The sequence below is a fragment of the Vespula pensylvanica genome, chromosome 6 (genome assembly GCF_014466175.1).
Source record: "Vespula pensylvanica isolate Volc-1 chromosome 6, ASM1446617v1, whole genome shotgun sequence".
Lineage (NCBI taxonomy): Eukaryota > Metazoa > Arthropoda > Insecta > Hymenoptera > Vespidae > Vespula > Vespula pensylvanica.
Genome location: NC_057690.1, coordinates 2,031,915 through 2,049,414, shown reverse-complemented (window position 1 = coordinate 2,049,414; position 17,500 = coordinate 2,031,915). Strand labels below are relative to the sequence as shown.

Below are 17,500 nucleotides of genomic sequence, written 5' to 3'. Positions count from 1 at the left end.
CGATTTTATCTTTTTTATGCATATGTTTACAGTATTTTTTCAATTATTTTCTTTTTACTTTTCCTTTTTTTTTTACATACACATGATATTAAATATTTTATTTTAATTGAACGATATCGACAGATTTAATTATATCGATTTTTTTTCGACGGATAAGCAAAAATTCATAAACGAAAATTGTACGAACAAAAAAAAAAAAGATTATATTTTAATCGAAATATCTGTCATCACTTTTCAACAAGCTTCTGTCTATTTTGTCGGGTAATTTTTTGAATTTCATTTCTAAAGAAAATTGATGCATCTTTCGTGGAAATAAAATTACATGACATGTGTTTCTCGAAAAAAAAAAAAATTTATTTGCAATCCGACAAATTTTTGCAATCATTTAATATAATATGAACAAATTTGATTGTTTCTAGCACGTCCTTTCGCAATTTTATATAGATATATATGATATCAACGCGTTATCTCTCTTTTATTCGTTTTGTCATTGAACGTACAATGGAAATAGTAGGTCGAATTGGACCATGCCAAGATTGGGATCTCTTTGAGATGAATGCCGGCTCTTGGTTGGAATCATTATAATCTCGAATAATAGGAATAAAATGTGAGAGAGAGAAAACGTTGAAACGTAGAAAAAAAGAAAAAGAGAGAGAAAGAGAGAGAGAGAGAGAGAGAGAGAGAGAGAGAGAGAGGTGAGGGGGTGAACATAAGTAGGAATAAAATGAAAAAGGATAAAAAGGGGTTAACAAAAATATTGCATTCATTGCAATATGCTTGACCTAAACCTTAACCTTATTCAGATTTGTTTCGAACTTATTCAATTTATTATCTATTTATGTAACCTTCGCATTTTTGAATAGATTATTTATGCACAATCGACAAATAACCATTTGTTTCAACTATATAAAGTAGATACATTAGAAATAGATTTTCATTAGAAAGATTCATCGTTACGTAGAAATAGAAATTCATCTGACTATGTCAATGATATTTCTAATCTCATTTCATTTTGAATATTTCCTCATTATTATATCTTGAAAAGTAAGTTAATAAATCGAGTGAAAAATGAATGAATCGATCGACGATTCGTTAAACGAATAAATTAAACGTGTTAGAAATAAATTAGATCGATACGTATAATGATTTAAAGATAAACGAAATGATGTCGCTAATCATTTTTAATCTTATTTCAATTCGAATACTTACACATTACCATCCCGAAATAATAGAAAATTTGACAAACGATCGTGATAATGGATTAGAAAATCGAATGAAAAATAAATGAATCGGATAATACGTTGAAAAAATTATTAAATATTGTTAGCAACTAATCGGATAGAAATATTAATTTAAGCGATTGATTAATAACATTTCTAATCTCCTTTCATTTGAAATAACGTAACGTCATATAAAGAAAAAAATCGATTGACGATCGTAAATAGAAAATTAGAAAAATTTAATAGAAAGTAAATTAATCGAACGATTTATGAATTCGTCGAAGGAATTTATTCGTATAAGACGATTAAAAGAAGAAAAACGATGACGACGAAGACGACGACGACGACGATGACTATAAAGATGGCGTCACGTTTATCGACTATTCGAAGAAGAGTAACGAAGAGACGCGGAAGGAAGGAAGGAAGGAAGGAGTCCCGCATATGTTACCGAAATAGACACGAGAGGGTTTAGATCTTGTTCGAGGTAAATGACCGATTGTTCTGCCAGGCCGGTTAATAGTCGACGATACTTCCGGAAATCTTGGCAACGTGTAAATATTGACCAACCACGCGATAATTCTGTCAGTAGTCTACGTCCTACAAACTGCAGGCGCCAGAAATACAATTTCGTCTTATTTATGTGTATTTATTATATAACTACGTCTATCTATCTATCTATGCGTCTAGCTCTTTGCTCTCTTGGATCTTGGTACAGAGAGAGAGAGAGAGAGAGAGAGAGAGAGAGAGAGAGAGAGAGAGAGAGAGAGAGAGAGAGAGAGAGAGAGAGAGAAAATAAATAAAAAAAAAGAAACTGCAACGTCACCGTCGCCATTTGACACGCTTCCGTACTTGTCGCGTGTATTAAAATAGAAACTAAGAAAGACGATTCTGCCAGTTCTGCGGAATGACTGGCTCGAATATGGGGTATGTGGGATATGGGATATGGGATGTGGATGGAAGTGGGATGGTAGAGGTTAGAGAGAAGGGAGAACACGAAAGGTGTTTGCCAAAGTACGAGCAATTAGTCGGCAAATGGCGGACCAACCACTTGATGAGGATACTTGTTGCTACTTGTTTCGAAGCTACCGTTTTTTATAAGTTGATCATAACAACGTTCTTTTCTTTCTTTTTTGTTTATCGGACATCTTTCTTCAACTTTTTCTTAATCTAAAATAACTCCAAATTTGATTGGTATATTTAAAACTCTTCGTGACAGCCAACTCGGCTCGGCTCTTCTATGATATACATATATTTCATGTGGCCTGTAAAGTTTCCTAAGTAATTTTTAAAAAATCAATAATCTTCCTGCTCTCTTTTACGAATACTTTTTGGACTAATCCTATTTTGTTTCTTCTTTTCGCGTTGTAAAACATAAGAAGATTAGAAAGTTTTGGCTCATCTAAGAACTTTAAGCGATACATTCTGTATAATTAATTTTACGTTAATTCCTTGTGTAACTTTGTGATAAGACAATAATAATTTGCATGATGTGAGACGAATTATCGATGGGAAAAATTTAATCTATTTACTATCTAATTTATTGTTTACGTGACAAAATAAATCGAGGTTTATAAAATTAATTCGAAATGATCGTGATAGACTGAGATGAAATATTCGTGAAAATGGTCGAATTATTTGATCGTGGTAAGAAAGAAGTGAAATTAAAAATGGAGTAAATAAAATGAAAAGAGAGAAAGAGAGAGAAAGAGAGAGAGAAAGATTAAACTCGAGTTCAACGATGTCGTACTATTATGGCCAACTTGTAAATGAAGAATGCACCTGGCTGCTTCTACTTACAACGGAGTCGATTCCACGCGGCTTGACTTCGTAACAAGCATTATTGAGACTTATCGATCATTGAAACTCATCGATGTTACGGGAAGTAGACGCTCTCCAAGAGTGTTTGAAAATGAAACGATTTTAATAATCGATGGAACACGATCGATAGTCGTCTCTCTTTCTCTCTCTTTCTCTTTCTCTCATTCCTGTTTATTTTAAACTATCATTTTTATAAACGAGAGTACATACATAAATTATAATTGAAGTGAAACATTTCAACGAAAAGTTTGAGTTAGTTAAGTAATTGAAAAATTTATTAAAATAATGGATATAAATATTGAAAAAACATGAGGTGTATTCGTGACGGAATATACAACCCCTAAAAGATTTATTTTGATTAAATTATACGGAATAGAAGTACGAGGGTTTGTTGTTTAATAATCAGTAAGATTTCAAGTTTCTACGAATCTCTACGAATGTTCGATATATAGCTTTTGGCATTAGTGCAGAAGATTCAAATTCTTGCCAACTATTTTGCCAAGTACTTTTCGTCCATCGCAAACACGAACGTTTCTTATTCTCTCCTTTAGCTGTTGCACATTCTGCGACATAACTTTAGTCTTTTACAAAATCTCGAATAGAAAAGTCCAAACGGATGTTAATCTTAAATTTTATTTGATTTTTGTTTTATAACAAAAAGCGTCAACTAAAAAAGGAAACTTGAAGATATTACTGATCGTCGATACAACAAAATATCAATTGTTGCATTTTATACAGTTTAGTCAATATAAATTTGAAAAATTGTTTGTTTCGTTATGATACAACTGCAATTGATTGAACCACAGTTAGAAACGTCCGTTCGAATATATTAACACGGACTTCATCCAGGAAACCGTCGCAGACAGGTCAAACATACAATACTACGAAAAGCAACTGGTCGCCTTTGGCCGTTCGCCAGTTTATGCAGTCGCTTTCTCATTGGTTTCCTCACCTCTCCACCGTCTCCTCTACTTCATTATAAAATCCAACGATTGTTGGCTTGCGGTCCATCGACCGTCGGTCCATTCGGCATCTCTTCGTTATTAGGTATATTCGTCTTTTTATTTCTTAAGACTACGTTTACGTAAACCCATCAATTTCATTTGTCTGTCTGTCTATGTATGTGAGTATGTCTGTGCGCGAAATCTGTTTAATATTATGGACATTATAAATATTAGCAATTTATGTTCAAACTTTGATCGATTTAATAACATGAACTAATGGTTTAACAACAAAAAAAAAAAGAATAGCTTTCCTTTAATATATCCGTCAGTATGATGGATTTCAATGATAAAATATTAGTTATTATAATTTAGGTATATACGATCGATGTATAATAAGTAAATTTAGTGTTTAAATGCTGTTCGATGATTAATTGATGCGTCCTTGAAAATACATTGATTGATTGTTTCGTAGAAAACATTGTTAAATATGCATGTACGTACTCGTCAATGTGATTTCGACAATGTGGTTTCATTATTAAATATTAATTATTACAATTAGATTCACATATGAAATATTCTAACAATAGGTATTAAAAAATATCAATCATCATTAGCTTTAATTAAAAAAAGAAAAAAAAAGGAACCAATCGAAGTATCGATCGAAAATAAAACGATCTCTACTTTTCGAAATTCCATCGATTATTGTCTCAAATGTCGATTTTCATTGACTTGATCTTCGATCAAATACGAACATATAAAAACGATAAAAAGACTGAAGGCATTCTTTTCCTTTTTTTCTTTTTTGAACGCAAAGAGTAAACGCTATTTCGTTGAGAGATAGATGAAAAAGGAAAGAACAGGGGGTAAACAAAATCATTGGGGTGTCGAAGAAGAGAAAAGGTTAACGCGCGAACACTTTCATGCACTGCCAGAGGGGAAAGTATGATGATGGTAAGACCAGCGGGTGTCTAATTCGAGACTAATTACGTTCCCGTCGTCAAAGAGGTCTTCTAAATTCGTTATACAGGCGTCAAGCTACCAACGGCGTTATCTACCAGCGACGCAATACAAATCGACCATTTACCAGCCATGAAAAGGGAGACCGACCTCCCGTGCTTATGTTTTTTCTCTTTGCTTTGATTCTCCCCTTTTATATTACCACGAACGATGATGAAGGTTAAAAAAGAAGGAGAGAAGGGTCGTTCGTGTGTGTTTGACATATACCTTGCCTTCGACGAAACAGATCTTTTTCTTTCTTTTTCTTTCTTCTTTCGTCTTTTTCTTCTTCTTCTTCATCATCTTCTTCTTCTTCTTCTTCTTCTTCTTCTTCTTCTTCTTCTTCTTCTTCTTCTTCTTCTTCTTCTTCTTCTTCTTCTTCTTCTTCTTCTTCTTCTTCTTCTTCTTCTTCTTCTTCTTCTTCTTCTTCTTCTTCTTCTTCTTCTTCTTCTTCTTCTTCTTCTTCTTCTTCTTCTTCTTCTTCTTCTTCTTCTTCTTCTTCTTCTTCTTCTTCTTCTTCTTCTTCTTCTTCTTCTTCTTCTTCTTCTTCTTCTTCTTCTTCGTCTTCGTCTTCTTTTCACAACAAACTTTACAGTAGTTATTCCGATTTTTGTTATTGTTTCTTTGTCCGTTTTTCTTGTCCTTTTTAATTGCCCCTACACCCTCCATCTTTTATTTCTTATCGAAATCATGTTTTCTTCTTTTTATGTTCTGCATATAATTTTACTTGAGAGTTGAACTATTTTTTTTTTTTTTTTTTTTTTTTTGACAATCGAAATCAAACGTGTTACATTGTTCTTGATGTTACATTGTATTATATCAGTTCGATATTTTGGATATTTAAAGAAAAAAAGAAAAAAGAGAATAGGAGATAATTTTCGACTTGCGATTAATTCGTGATTTTATTCAGGCTTGTTTTACTCCGAATAGTTTGATATTTTTGCTATTTAAAGAAAAATATGAATTCATAATAATGCAATTATTTTTCGGCATACTATTATTACGTGTATAGCAAGATTTGTAAAATTTGGATTTTTCTTATAATAAAAATTTTTTGTATTTTTACAAGTATTATAACATATATATATATATATATATATATATATATATATATAATACTTGAAAAATATAATGAGCATACATATAAAATTGACGAGGATCGGAATGCGTAATAAATAAAATTTTGAAAACGTAAGGACTAATATCTGATTGATCGTTTATGATTACAGGAATTGGAATTGAGAATAGAAACGCAGAAGCAGACATTGCAAGCTCGCGATGAAAGTATCAAGAAGCTTCTCGAGATGCTCCAAAACAAAGGGATGGGTGAGGCTGAATTTTGAATATTTTTCTTTTTTCTTTTTTTTTTCTTTTCTTCTTCACCATCACTTCCTGTTGTCGTTGTTGTTGCTCCTGTAGTTGTGTGAATCGATGATTCCCGTACTCATTCAGGATATTCGTCTTTTTTGAGGAAGAATTTGCGAAAAAAGGAAAACAAATACAGGAGAATATCGTAAATTCTTAGTGAAAATTTTCAATGATTATATTTATCCTTATTTCTCACATTAGAATGTTAAAATGTAATGTTTAAAGCGAGTTAAAAGCTAAGAGCTGCCACGCTCATCGTCGAAAAATATCATCATCGCGTGCTATCTCCTTCTTCATCATCTCGCGGGTGTATCAACGCAAGGCCGGCTATAATCTATTTTAATTAAGTACATTAACCGCCAGGAACGAACTGAAAAAACTCAGAAAAACTCACTCGCGAACGAGAGATCCGAAACGTTACTCACGCGTGTTCTCTGATGACTCTTGATTATAAAAAGAAAGAAAAAAAAAACAAAAAAAAGGAAAAAAGAAGCCAAAAAAAAAAGAAATAAAAAAGAACTCGTCGACCGTGCTTCGTAAGAACACGTCACACGTAAAATAAACTCTTCTGATGTGTGTTGTTCGTTAAAAAAAAATAAAATAAAAGAAAAAAAAAAAGGAAAAAGGAATAAACTAACAATCACGAAGCTCTCGAAAAGTCGTTAATCCAATGTGCGAGATAAAGCATTCTCGTATCGTTTCAATTCTTTTTGCAACAAAAATTAGAAAAAAAGTATAAAATAGAATAAAAAAAAAAAAAACAGGACAAAAACGAAAGTAAGAAAAATTAATCAATTCGCGTAAGGTACTCCGAGAGAATATTTTTTGTTCGTTTAATTTTTTTTTTAGAAACAATTCGATGTACTTCGCATAAAAATAAATAAATAAATAAATAAATAAATACATACATACATAAATAAAGAAGTATGAAACGTTAGGAAAAGATTGTTTGGGGAAGGGGGACAAGCATATGTAGGGCAGTAGCGACGACACTGTTCACAGCGTCGTAACGCGTGCGCCGAATGTGGGACGTGGTTTTAGACGTTGGAGATGTACTGGGATACGGCTGCTGCGCTAACGTCCTGGATTTTCCCTACTGGCACAGATTTACGGAGTCTTCTCCATTATGCCGAACATATTTTCGAACGTCCTTATTTCAAAGTAATGAAAGATCGCAGTTAGAGTCATGGTTTCTTCTCATAAAATTTTATTAAAAAAAAAAAAAAAAAAAAAAAAAAAAAAAGAAAGAGAAAAAAAACAATCATTACGCACCTACTTGTATTTATTTTTGTTTATTTACTTATTTGTTTATTCTACTTTCTTTCTTTTTTTCTCCCTTTTTCCTTTCTCTCTCTCTCTCTCTCTCTCTCTCTCTTTTTTTTTTCTTCTTCTTCTTCAACGTCCCGTCGAATTATTTTTGAAGGAACGATTTCTCTGAAAACTCGACGACAACTCCAACGTCGTATCGTCCACTTGACTTTAATTCGATCGAACATTTGATGATTCGACGAAAAAGAAAAACTAAAAGTAGAGAATTACGAATAACGAAAGATTACTTGAATTACATCGTAATTGTAATATCGCTACGTTAGGCCATAACGACGCCTGGGATATATTTATAATATCGCGATGATTAAGCTTAAACGAGCTTAAGAATTTAAGATTTAACGTGTCGTAAAGATTCTGCTGTTATATTATATATCCCTTAAAAATCCACACCCATACTCCCCCTCTCCCCCCCAAAGAGAGCTTCTTCTCGATTTCTACTGTTCCAGGAAAAGAGGAGGAAAGGATCATGTTCCAGCAGATGCAGTCGTTGGCCCAGAAGCAGGTCCTTAAACTATTTCTAACCATGCTGGCATAATCATATGCATATATATAAATACTATATATATATACATATATATATATACATATATATATCTATATAAATATTATATTATATACATATCACTTTCTCACTTGATCGAACGATCGTGTCTCGCTCGTAACGCGTGTCTGAATATGTACTATGTATTCGTGTATATGTATACATGACAGATAGTCATAAAGAGAGAGAGAGAGAGAGAAAGAGAGAGAGTGGGAGAGAGAGAGAGAAAGAGAGAAAAAGAGAGAAAGAGAGAGAGAAAGAGAAAAATATATAAACATATACACGTATATAATGGTACCCCATTATTAAAATTCATATGATTATCGAAACACGCGTTTGCGCGATATCACATCTTCGCTATGTTGTAATACGTAGTTGCTTGCACGTAGAAAGTGAGTTCAATTGCGCTGCCAGTGGCTTCACTTCTATCCCGTGTTGTGTATCCACACGCTTTTGAGACTCGTAACAAATTCCCAAAACAACCATCGTAATATACTAATATATTCGATATATCGCGGGTTCGCGGGAGGAACTTGTGAATGGAAAAAAAAAAAACGAAACAAAAAAATTATGTATACATATATATACATAAAACAAACAAAACGACAAATCAATTGATATATAATATATATATAAAACAAACAAAAAATGGAAAGAACACACAAGACGGACCAGCACATATATTATATATTATTACGGAGATCAATCCGTGTTTTCTCGAGGCCAAATAATCGTCCGAATTATTCAAGAAGAGGAAAAGGAAGAAAATAAATAAAGACGCAAAGAAAAGAGAAAGAAAAAAATTATAACAATGATTATGATTAATATAGATAAAAAATCCTTTTCGAATCTTCGCTACGGACAACAAAACGCCATCGAGCCACGCGTAATTTTTTTTTTTTCTTTATTTTTCTTATTCTTTCTTTTTTTTTTTTTTTTTTTTTTGATTTTTTCCTCTTCGTACTTCTCGAACGTTAACTCGACACACGGCGTACTCTAATTATTTATATTATATAATATACATATATTATATATTATCTTCTTTCAAGATTCAAAACACATACGTTTTCGAAGCACAGGTCATATATATATATATATATATATATATATATATACGCGCACGTATACGTACACATATTTTGTCACACGATATATTTCACAAAAGCATATATATATATATTATTATACTCTTGTATTCTTTTCACACAGTCGTATTCTCACGACTGCAATGACACTTCGTTGTTAGATGCGTTCGAGAATTCGCGCCATTTTTTTTCGGATTTATTCTTATTTATTCGTCATTCGTTATTCTCGAAGAAATTCTTTTCTTGATAATATCCTTTATCGTTTCAAAAATGATCGTTACGTGTTTGCCGACCAAAAAAGTTTTCTGAATTTTAACCCATTTGACAAAGACAATATTTATTATTATGCATACATATATATATATATAATAATTATTTATTAATAAAAATATTTATGGAATTGATGCGAACAATACAAATGATTATGAAAATGATCCAAGTAATATACTTTTCATTTTACGAAAAATTTTTTGACGTTTGCCTTAGAATTATCGAAAAAAAAAAAAAAAGAAAACAGAGAAAGGAAAAGATTATTTTTCTAAAAAAAGTATCTTATTCTCGAGGAATATGACAAATCGTTTACATTTCAATTTAAAACAAAAATTTTGAATATATCGTGCGAGAACGAAAGAATTTAGAAACTAAATTTTTACTTTATGATTAAACAATTTGCAGTATTACCAATTTGAAATGCACAGAAGGAAAGAATAATAAAAAAAAAGAATGTAGTTGGCAACGTTTATCGACGTTTATTAGTCATCGATTCGTAAAAGCATTAAATGAAATTTCGGAAGATATTTTTTATCATTGACTTTGACATATCTTCTTTTAATCGCGTTATTACAGAAAAACGACTTTGCGGATTCTCGATTGCATTGCAACGTGCATACATATTGCTTCCTCTCTTTAGAAATTTCCACTGCCGTTGCTCTGCCTATCATTATATCATATATAGCGATAAACGTTTATTGTATGTATAAACGACATATTATATGTATGTACATCCTTATTTTATATATATATATATATATATATATATATATGTATGTATATGTATATTAAACGTCATCACTAGTTCATCGTTCAGCATAGTTGAACGAATCTACCCTTAATGCCTCTCTCTCTCTATATATATATGTGTATACATATTTATATATATATATATAAATATATACATATATATACAATATATAATATACATATATATATTATATATACATACATATATATATATATATATATATATATATATATATATATATATGACTCCTTGTAATTCGTGTAATTCGTCTTGTCTTTATAGAAGAGATCATAGCGCTGTGTTCTCCAGCACCATTCACATCTTCTATAGTCTGGCCTCGTTTCACGTTTTCTCTCTAGACAACCCTATTTTTTGTTCCCGCACACAAATGCGAAGTCGCTCCTTCCCACGAGTACTCGCAACCAAAAATGCGACAATTTCTGTTCTCTTTCTCTATTTCTTTTTTTACATTTATTACTTTCTTATTCTTTTTTTTTAGTTTTTTCTTTCTATCCCGTATATCTTTAAAATTATTATTGAACTACGAAGCGATGCATGTGCGATCGACTCGTTTCTAACACATACGCTCAACCAATTTCGAATATATTATGTTATGTTTAAATTGTTTATTAATTCTTGTTGATAAAGAAAAAGAAAACGAGAGAGAGGGGGAAAAAAGATTAAAATTTATTCTAGAAATTGGTAGCAATAAGTGTGTTGAACGATCTACGATCGATTAGATCAAATAGATATTCCCATCGTGATTTAGGACTTAACATACTTATCTATGTAGCTTGATGAGTGATTAACTATCAGTAGTGCGTTTCGAAATCATTAAGTAGTATCAGCTTGTGTCACTAGTGTTATTTTAGACAGAGATTGAAGTAATTGAACATGTATCATATATAGTTAACATACTAATTGAAAAAAAAAAAGAAGAAATCTACATCTTGATTCATCCCTTTGCACTGTATCGTTCTGATAAAAAAAAATATAAAAAAAAAAAAGAAAAGAGGAAAGAAGAAGGGCAGTTGCAAAAGAATATAAAGGAAAGAAAATGAAAAGAAAAAGAAAAATAAAATAAAAGTGAATAGATGAGACAAAAGAAACAAATTACAGGACAATTGCGGCGAATGATTATGATGATAATGATAATGATGATGATGACTATTATTATTGTTATTATTATTGTTATTATTATTATTACTATTATTATTATTATTATTATTATTATTATTATTATTATTATTATTATTACTATTATTATTATTATTATTGTTGTTGTTGTTGTTGTTATTCTTATTCTTCTTATTATTATTATTAACAAGCCGGATCGTAGAGGCCTGTTAAGGAAACTTCGATGATTGACATCAACGAAGACGGAGCGACGTCGCATCCACCATTTTTTATTCGATCCTTTTCGCATACTCTATGTGTGTTGCCTATTAGATCCTAGGATTTAGATGTGAGACGCGTCTACGTTGCTTGCGTGGCATCTATGATGAAACTAATCAAAGAAAAATAAATCACTAATCGAATAAGACAGAGAATTTAAGAACTCGAAGAAAAAATCTCGGACAATCTTCGAGCATGAGCTTGATAAATAGCACCATGTTCTTCTTCAACAATATGATTCGTTTATCCACTTATGTTACATATATCCTAAGTATTTTTTAACAGACGGTATTTATTTCATTATTTTCTTTTACTTTTTCTTTCTCTTTCTCTCTCTCTCTTTTCTCATTTATTGATTTTTTTTATTTATCTTATATTCACTTCTATATCCGTCTTTCTCTTTCACGTTTCTTTTTCACCTATCCATTTTATGTGTCTTTCGATACATAAAATTCTACTTTCGATATCTCCATCTCTCTCTTTCTTTCTTTCTCTTTCTCTTTCTCTCTCTTTCTCTCTCTCTCTCTCTTTCTATCTTTCTTCCTTTCTTTCTTTATTTTCTTTCTTTTCTGTTTCTTTCGATTCTTCTGCACGTACAAACAACGTGGTGTACGTCTCGACCGGGGTGTACGCTTCCTCTTTCTCGCGTCGCATTTAACGTTCTTCTAGGGTATTATATATATACCATATATGCCGTGACGAGTGTGTGTGTATGTATTTAACGAACGCGGCAATAATTCAAACCATCGATTTCACTTGACTTTTGTACGTTCGATTTTGCACCGAAAAGCACCAGGCCTGTCTTCATATTGTTCACTTTTCATATTGCGCTAAAATCGTAGTAGCACGAGCATTGTGTCACATTATCCAAATCCTCCTTCGATTCTTCTACTTCTATTTCTACTTCTTCTTTTTCTTCTTCTTTTTCTTTCCCTTTTTCTTCTTCTAATTCTTATTTTTCTTCTCTCTTCTTCTTACTTACTTCTTCTTCTTCTTCTTCTTCCGTTTTTCCTCTTATCAATCCTATCTAATGATCCGTCCCAATTCTAAATCCCTTTCAAAATTCTTTTGTAATTGACATACTTCACTTCGACGCGATATTCTTTATGATCGAAAAAAAAATTTCATCGTCAAAAAATCATCGTTTGAAAGACGTTAATATCGTAGCTTCTAATTACCCTCGTTATTATTTTGAAAAGAAATGTTGATCGAGATTTTTTGTTCTCATTTTAAAATCATCTCCGATAATATTTCTCGCAATTTAATCGATCGGGCTGTTTTCTTTTACTCTTCTTTTCTTTCATCGTGTGAAAATTTAAGAAGAGATGTCGTTTCGAACAAAATCGTGTTCATTGTGTTATGCGATATGATAATAATTAAACAAAACTTTAAAGTGTCGTGAACGTTATAAAACGAAATAAAAAACAAAAAGAAAAGATTTTGACTCTAGAGAAATATCGAAGTATGTCAAAAACGATGTCCTTTTATTCCATGTTCTAAAGGCATGTACCGAAATCCTAAAAGAAGACAAAATATCGATGAGAACCAACAATTGTTTATTTTCCTATTGTCACCCTCTACTGTCCCAACAACAACCAAAAAAAAAATCATAAGTCCAGTGCGCAAAACCCACAGGATTTTTCTCTTTGTCTATCTCTCTTTTTGCATCTTGCGTATGATCCAAATATATATACACATATAAAAAAAAAAAAAAATTAAAAAAAAATAAGATAACAGAAAAAAGAAAAAAAAAAGAAAAAAAAAAGCAAAATCGTTGACGAAAAAAAAAAACAAAACAAACAAAAAAAAAATTACGACGGGACGAGACGACGACGAGGACGCGGAAAGGGGTGGACGACTTGTATCGTAAAGAAAATCGAGATACGTAGGTTTGAACCCAAAAAAAAAATAATTAAAAAAAAGAGAATACAAAAAGTATCTATATATATACTATACTATATATATACATATATATATAAGTACTCTCGTATCATAATAAAAGCAGATTGATTAAGAACGAAAATATATGCGCTGTGATTGGAATGCGTGGAATGAGCTGCTTTGGATGTGTAGGTGGTAAAAAGACGTTAGCAATCCTCACAGGGGAATATCTCGCCCGCATCCGCCCCTTCGTCACTCACCCTGTTTAACAACAATAACTACTACTACTACTACTACTACTACTACTACTACTACTACTATTACTACTACTACTACTACTACTACTACTACTACTACTACTATTACTACTACTCCTACTACTATTACTATTACTATTACTATTACTACTACTATTACTATTACTACTACTACTACAGTAACCACAACCATCACCACCACAATCACAACTATCACCATCACCCATCATCACCAATAACCATCAACATCGACACAACATCGATCGCCATCGCCATCGTCATTTTCGTTTATTCCATCAAGAAAAAAATACGGGAGAGAAAAAAGAATAGAGAGGAACTTCCCCTCCCCCTCGAACTACCACGATTTGCCACGATTATTAACACAGGTACACTGAAAGACACATCAAATTTGTTCTTTTCTTTTTCTTGCCTTTTTTCCTTCTTTTTTTCTTTTTCCTTCGCCTACCCCTCGCACGAAAACAAGGGAAATAAAAAAAATTACAATTCGACGACGCGCGCCCGTTACGGTGGTGTTTTCCGTTGATTAAACGAGGACGTCAAAAAGAAACAAGAATTTATTTTTTTTTCTTTACAAAAGCGAGAAATTTTTTCATCCCTCTCTACCACCCATCTCTCTGTCCCCATTCGTTTTAAATCGATTTGAGATGCAAATTTCGTTCGGCGCTAGATCGTTTTTTTCTTTTTTCTTCAATTTGTATTTTTCTTTATATATATATATATATATATATATATATATATATATATATACACGTACCTATATAGATATATAAATGTCTTTTTTCTTGTTTCTTTTTATACACTAACAAAACATCGCCAGCACGAATTATTTAGAAAGACATATACAAACGTAGAGAAGTACATTAATATTATACATTACATTACGATCGCATATCCCGTTTTAGTAGAACAACACGTATACCTAAGCTTTAAAAACATATCTATATAAAGGGGTGTACAAACCTGCCAGTGATCTTACCTTTTGGAAAGCCACGGTATGTATATCATGTTATCGCGGAAACTCGAGCCAAAGGTCACGCGAGTATGACATTGACATTCGCCTAATTAAAATGTCGACAATTCAACGACCTTAATTACGTTAATACGGTCCTTAATCATTATTATTCCGATCCTTTACAAACTACTAGATTCTTTAATTATTATTTGATATTATCATCTAACATTGTCTAATTAAGGAATAAAAAAAAGGAAAAAGAGAAAAGAAGAAGAAAAAGAAAGAAAAATGATATCTTCTTTGGATTTACGTAGAAACCTTACTCACGTCACTCGTTCGCGATATTTTTGGCTCGGTAAAGAAAAAGAAAAAAAGGTTAAAAAAATAAATAAATAACTAAGAGAAAAATCTTTGCGATGTGTCCCTTTTTTATAATTCACATAATGTGTGTATATACATATACATACACATATATATATATATGTATGTTACGCACAGTGTATATATATATATATATATATATATATATATATACATATATTAATACATGTGCATAAATTTAAAAATCAACATCTTATACGAACCCATACAACGGGAATGTCTTCAGCCTCTATTTCTTTATTTGCCTATCTCACGTATATATTTATAAATAAATATATATACATAATATGTACATATACACATACATATATATATATGTGTGTATATATTTATATGTATATACATATATATATTACATATGCACCAGCTTGAACATTTTTCTCTTAATCATTTAATTTCTCCACTGTGTGATTCACTGAATGTAACATATCCAATTATTGTATACTCTCTCTTCTCGTTCTTGTACGCCTCAGACACGTTCTTGCCCATCACGACTTACCACTATCATCGCCGATCGTCGTTATCGATGCGCGAGCAACGGGACGGTCCGAAAGTCGTCAAGTCGCGTCAAGGCGAGCCGATTCCAGGCCCAAGGGAGAACTTTGCGACTGTTTGGCACCGACCTGATGCGTCATGCGATTATACGACGTCGTTCTCCTCGCGTAATCTACTGTCTTATCCTCTACCATTAACTTACACTCGCCATAGCATTTTTATCATCAATCATAGTCGCGCGTGCTCGTACGACGCTTACGACTCTTACAGTATTATAATTTTTGTTTTTTTTTTTTGTATTTTCTTTCTTCTTTTTTTTTATTTTGAAAAAATAATAAGAGAAAATAAAGAACATGATACTCGGTTTATTTTTTTTTTCGCGATTAAAATCTGATCTTATTTGTTATTCGTTTTAACCCTCTAGAAATGATTATGTAAAATAATGAATAATCGTATTTATATATCGATAAATGAATATCGTTTAAATGACGTACGCGTATTCTTACATACTCGAGATATATGAAACAATTAATATATGTGTGTAGCTACAATCTTGTCTTATAATTGTTCTTTATCATGACGTGATCATTCTTTTTTTTTCCTTTTTTCTAATCTAATTTTTTTAATAAATGATTATACTTAATAATAATAAATTGTGCAAGATGAAAATTAAAGTAGAATTTATCATATAATAAATAGGTATAACTTATATTTTCTTCTTCAAATATTAACATTTGAAATATGAATTAACAATGATGTAAATAATTTTGTAAACATAATGAAATATATTTTGAACAACTACAGATAAAAATCTCAGAACGCAACTTCAAAGAAAATTACACGAGGGATACGTATATTATAATTCCTTTGAGAATTAAGGAATATAAAATTTATTTAATATATCCCAGTCGAGTTGAAATATTATGTCAATGATCAAATAAAATCAAATCAAAATCAATCGTTTTCGTCTTGCGAGCACTCGTTACGATATCTCAGCTCAGCACACGCAGACAACTCAAACAGATGCGTATTCCCGACTCGTTACGATATAGTTCTTATCGTTCGATCTGTCCAAATCTAAATTTGACCTAGTCAAATAAATCAATTTATTCCGATCGATATAAAAAAAATATATATATCAGTTTCACGGATTAACATATTTGTAAGCTAACGTTTCGCGAATGCGTATCTCTTTAAACACTTAACATTCAGTCGACGAAATATCTTGTCCATGTGATGTGAGAGCGTTTCGAGGAGTAAGACTCGACGATAAAAATTTCCCGTTGTTGTTGTTGTTATTACGATTATATTTTATTCATAATATATATATGGGGACTATGGGAGAAAAATCAGAATGTATGAAAACAAAAAGAGAAAAAAAGAAAAAAGAACGAAAGGAAAAATAGGGGGAAGTCAAAATAAATAGATTAATTAATTCATTAATTAATAAAAGAACCGACGTGAAAAATGAAAAATAAAAAATAAAAAAAATAGCTGTGGCACTTGGTCATAACATTAGGTGTTATTAATGACAGTGAACGAACGAAGATGATAGAAATTATTTTTGTTAGGTTACGAAAATGGGGTTGATTGGGTAGAGGTCAATTGGGGGAAGGGTCGAGGTGTATAGGTGTTTTCAACAAAAAATGGGATGGTATATAAATATGTCTACGTTAATATATTTAATTGACGAAAATTAAAAACGAATTTCATCGAAACGCTGCGCGCAGTTATATGGACAATGATGTCGGCCGTACGTCGCGGTGGGCGAAAGAACTGCGACGGCGCCCGGCGTC

The 17,500-nt window shown here is 31.6% G+C and overlaps 1 protein-coding gene across 2 annotated transcripts in view; it reads left to right on the top strand.

Annotated features, from left to right (window-relative positions):
- Positions 1-17,500, top strand: part of LOC122630215 (ELKS/Rab6-interacting/CAST family member 1) — a 75,234-nt gene that overhangs the window by 30,567 nt on the left and 27,167 nt on the right. For both annotated transcript variants that reach the window (XM_043814490.1, XM_043814489.1), the window contains exons 3-4: positions 6,208-6,304; positions 8,122-8,177. In XM_043814490.1, coding sequence (XP_043670425.1) covers positions 6,208-6,304; positions 8,122-8,177 — 153 coding nt within the window. The remainder of the gene's footprint in view (positions 1-6,207; positions 6,305-8,121; positions 8,178-17,500) is intronic.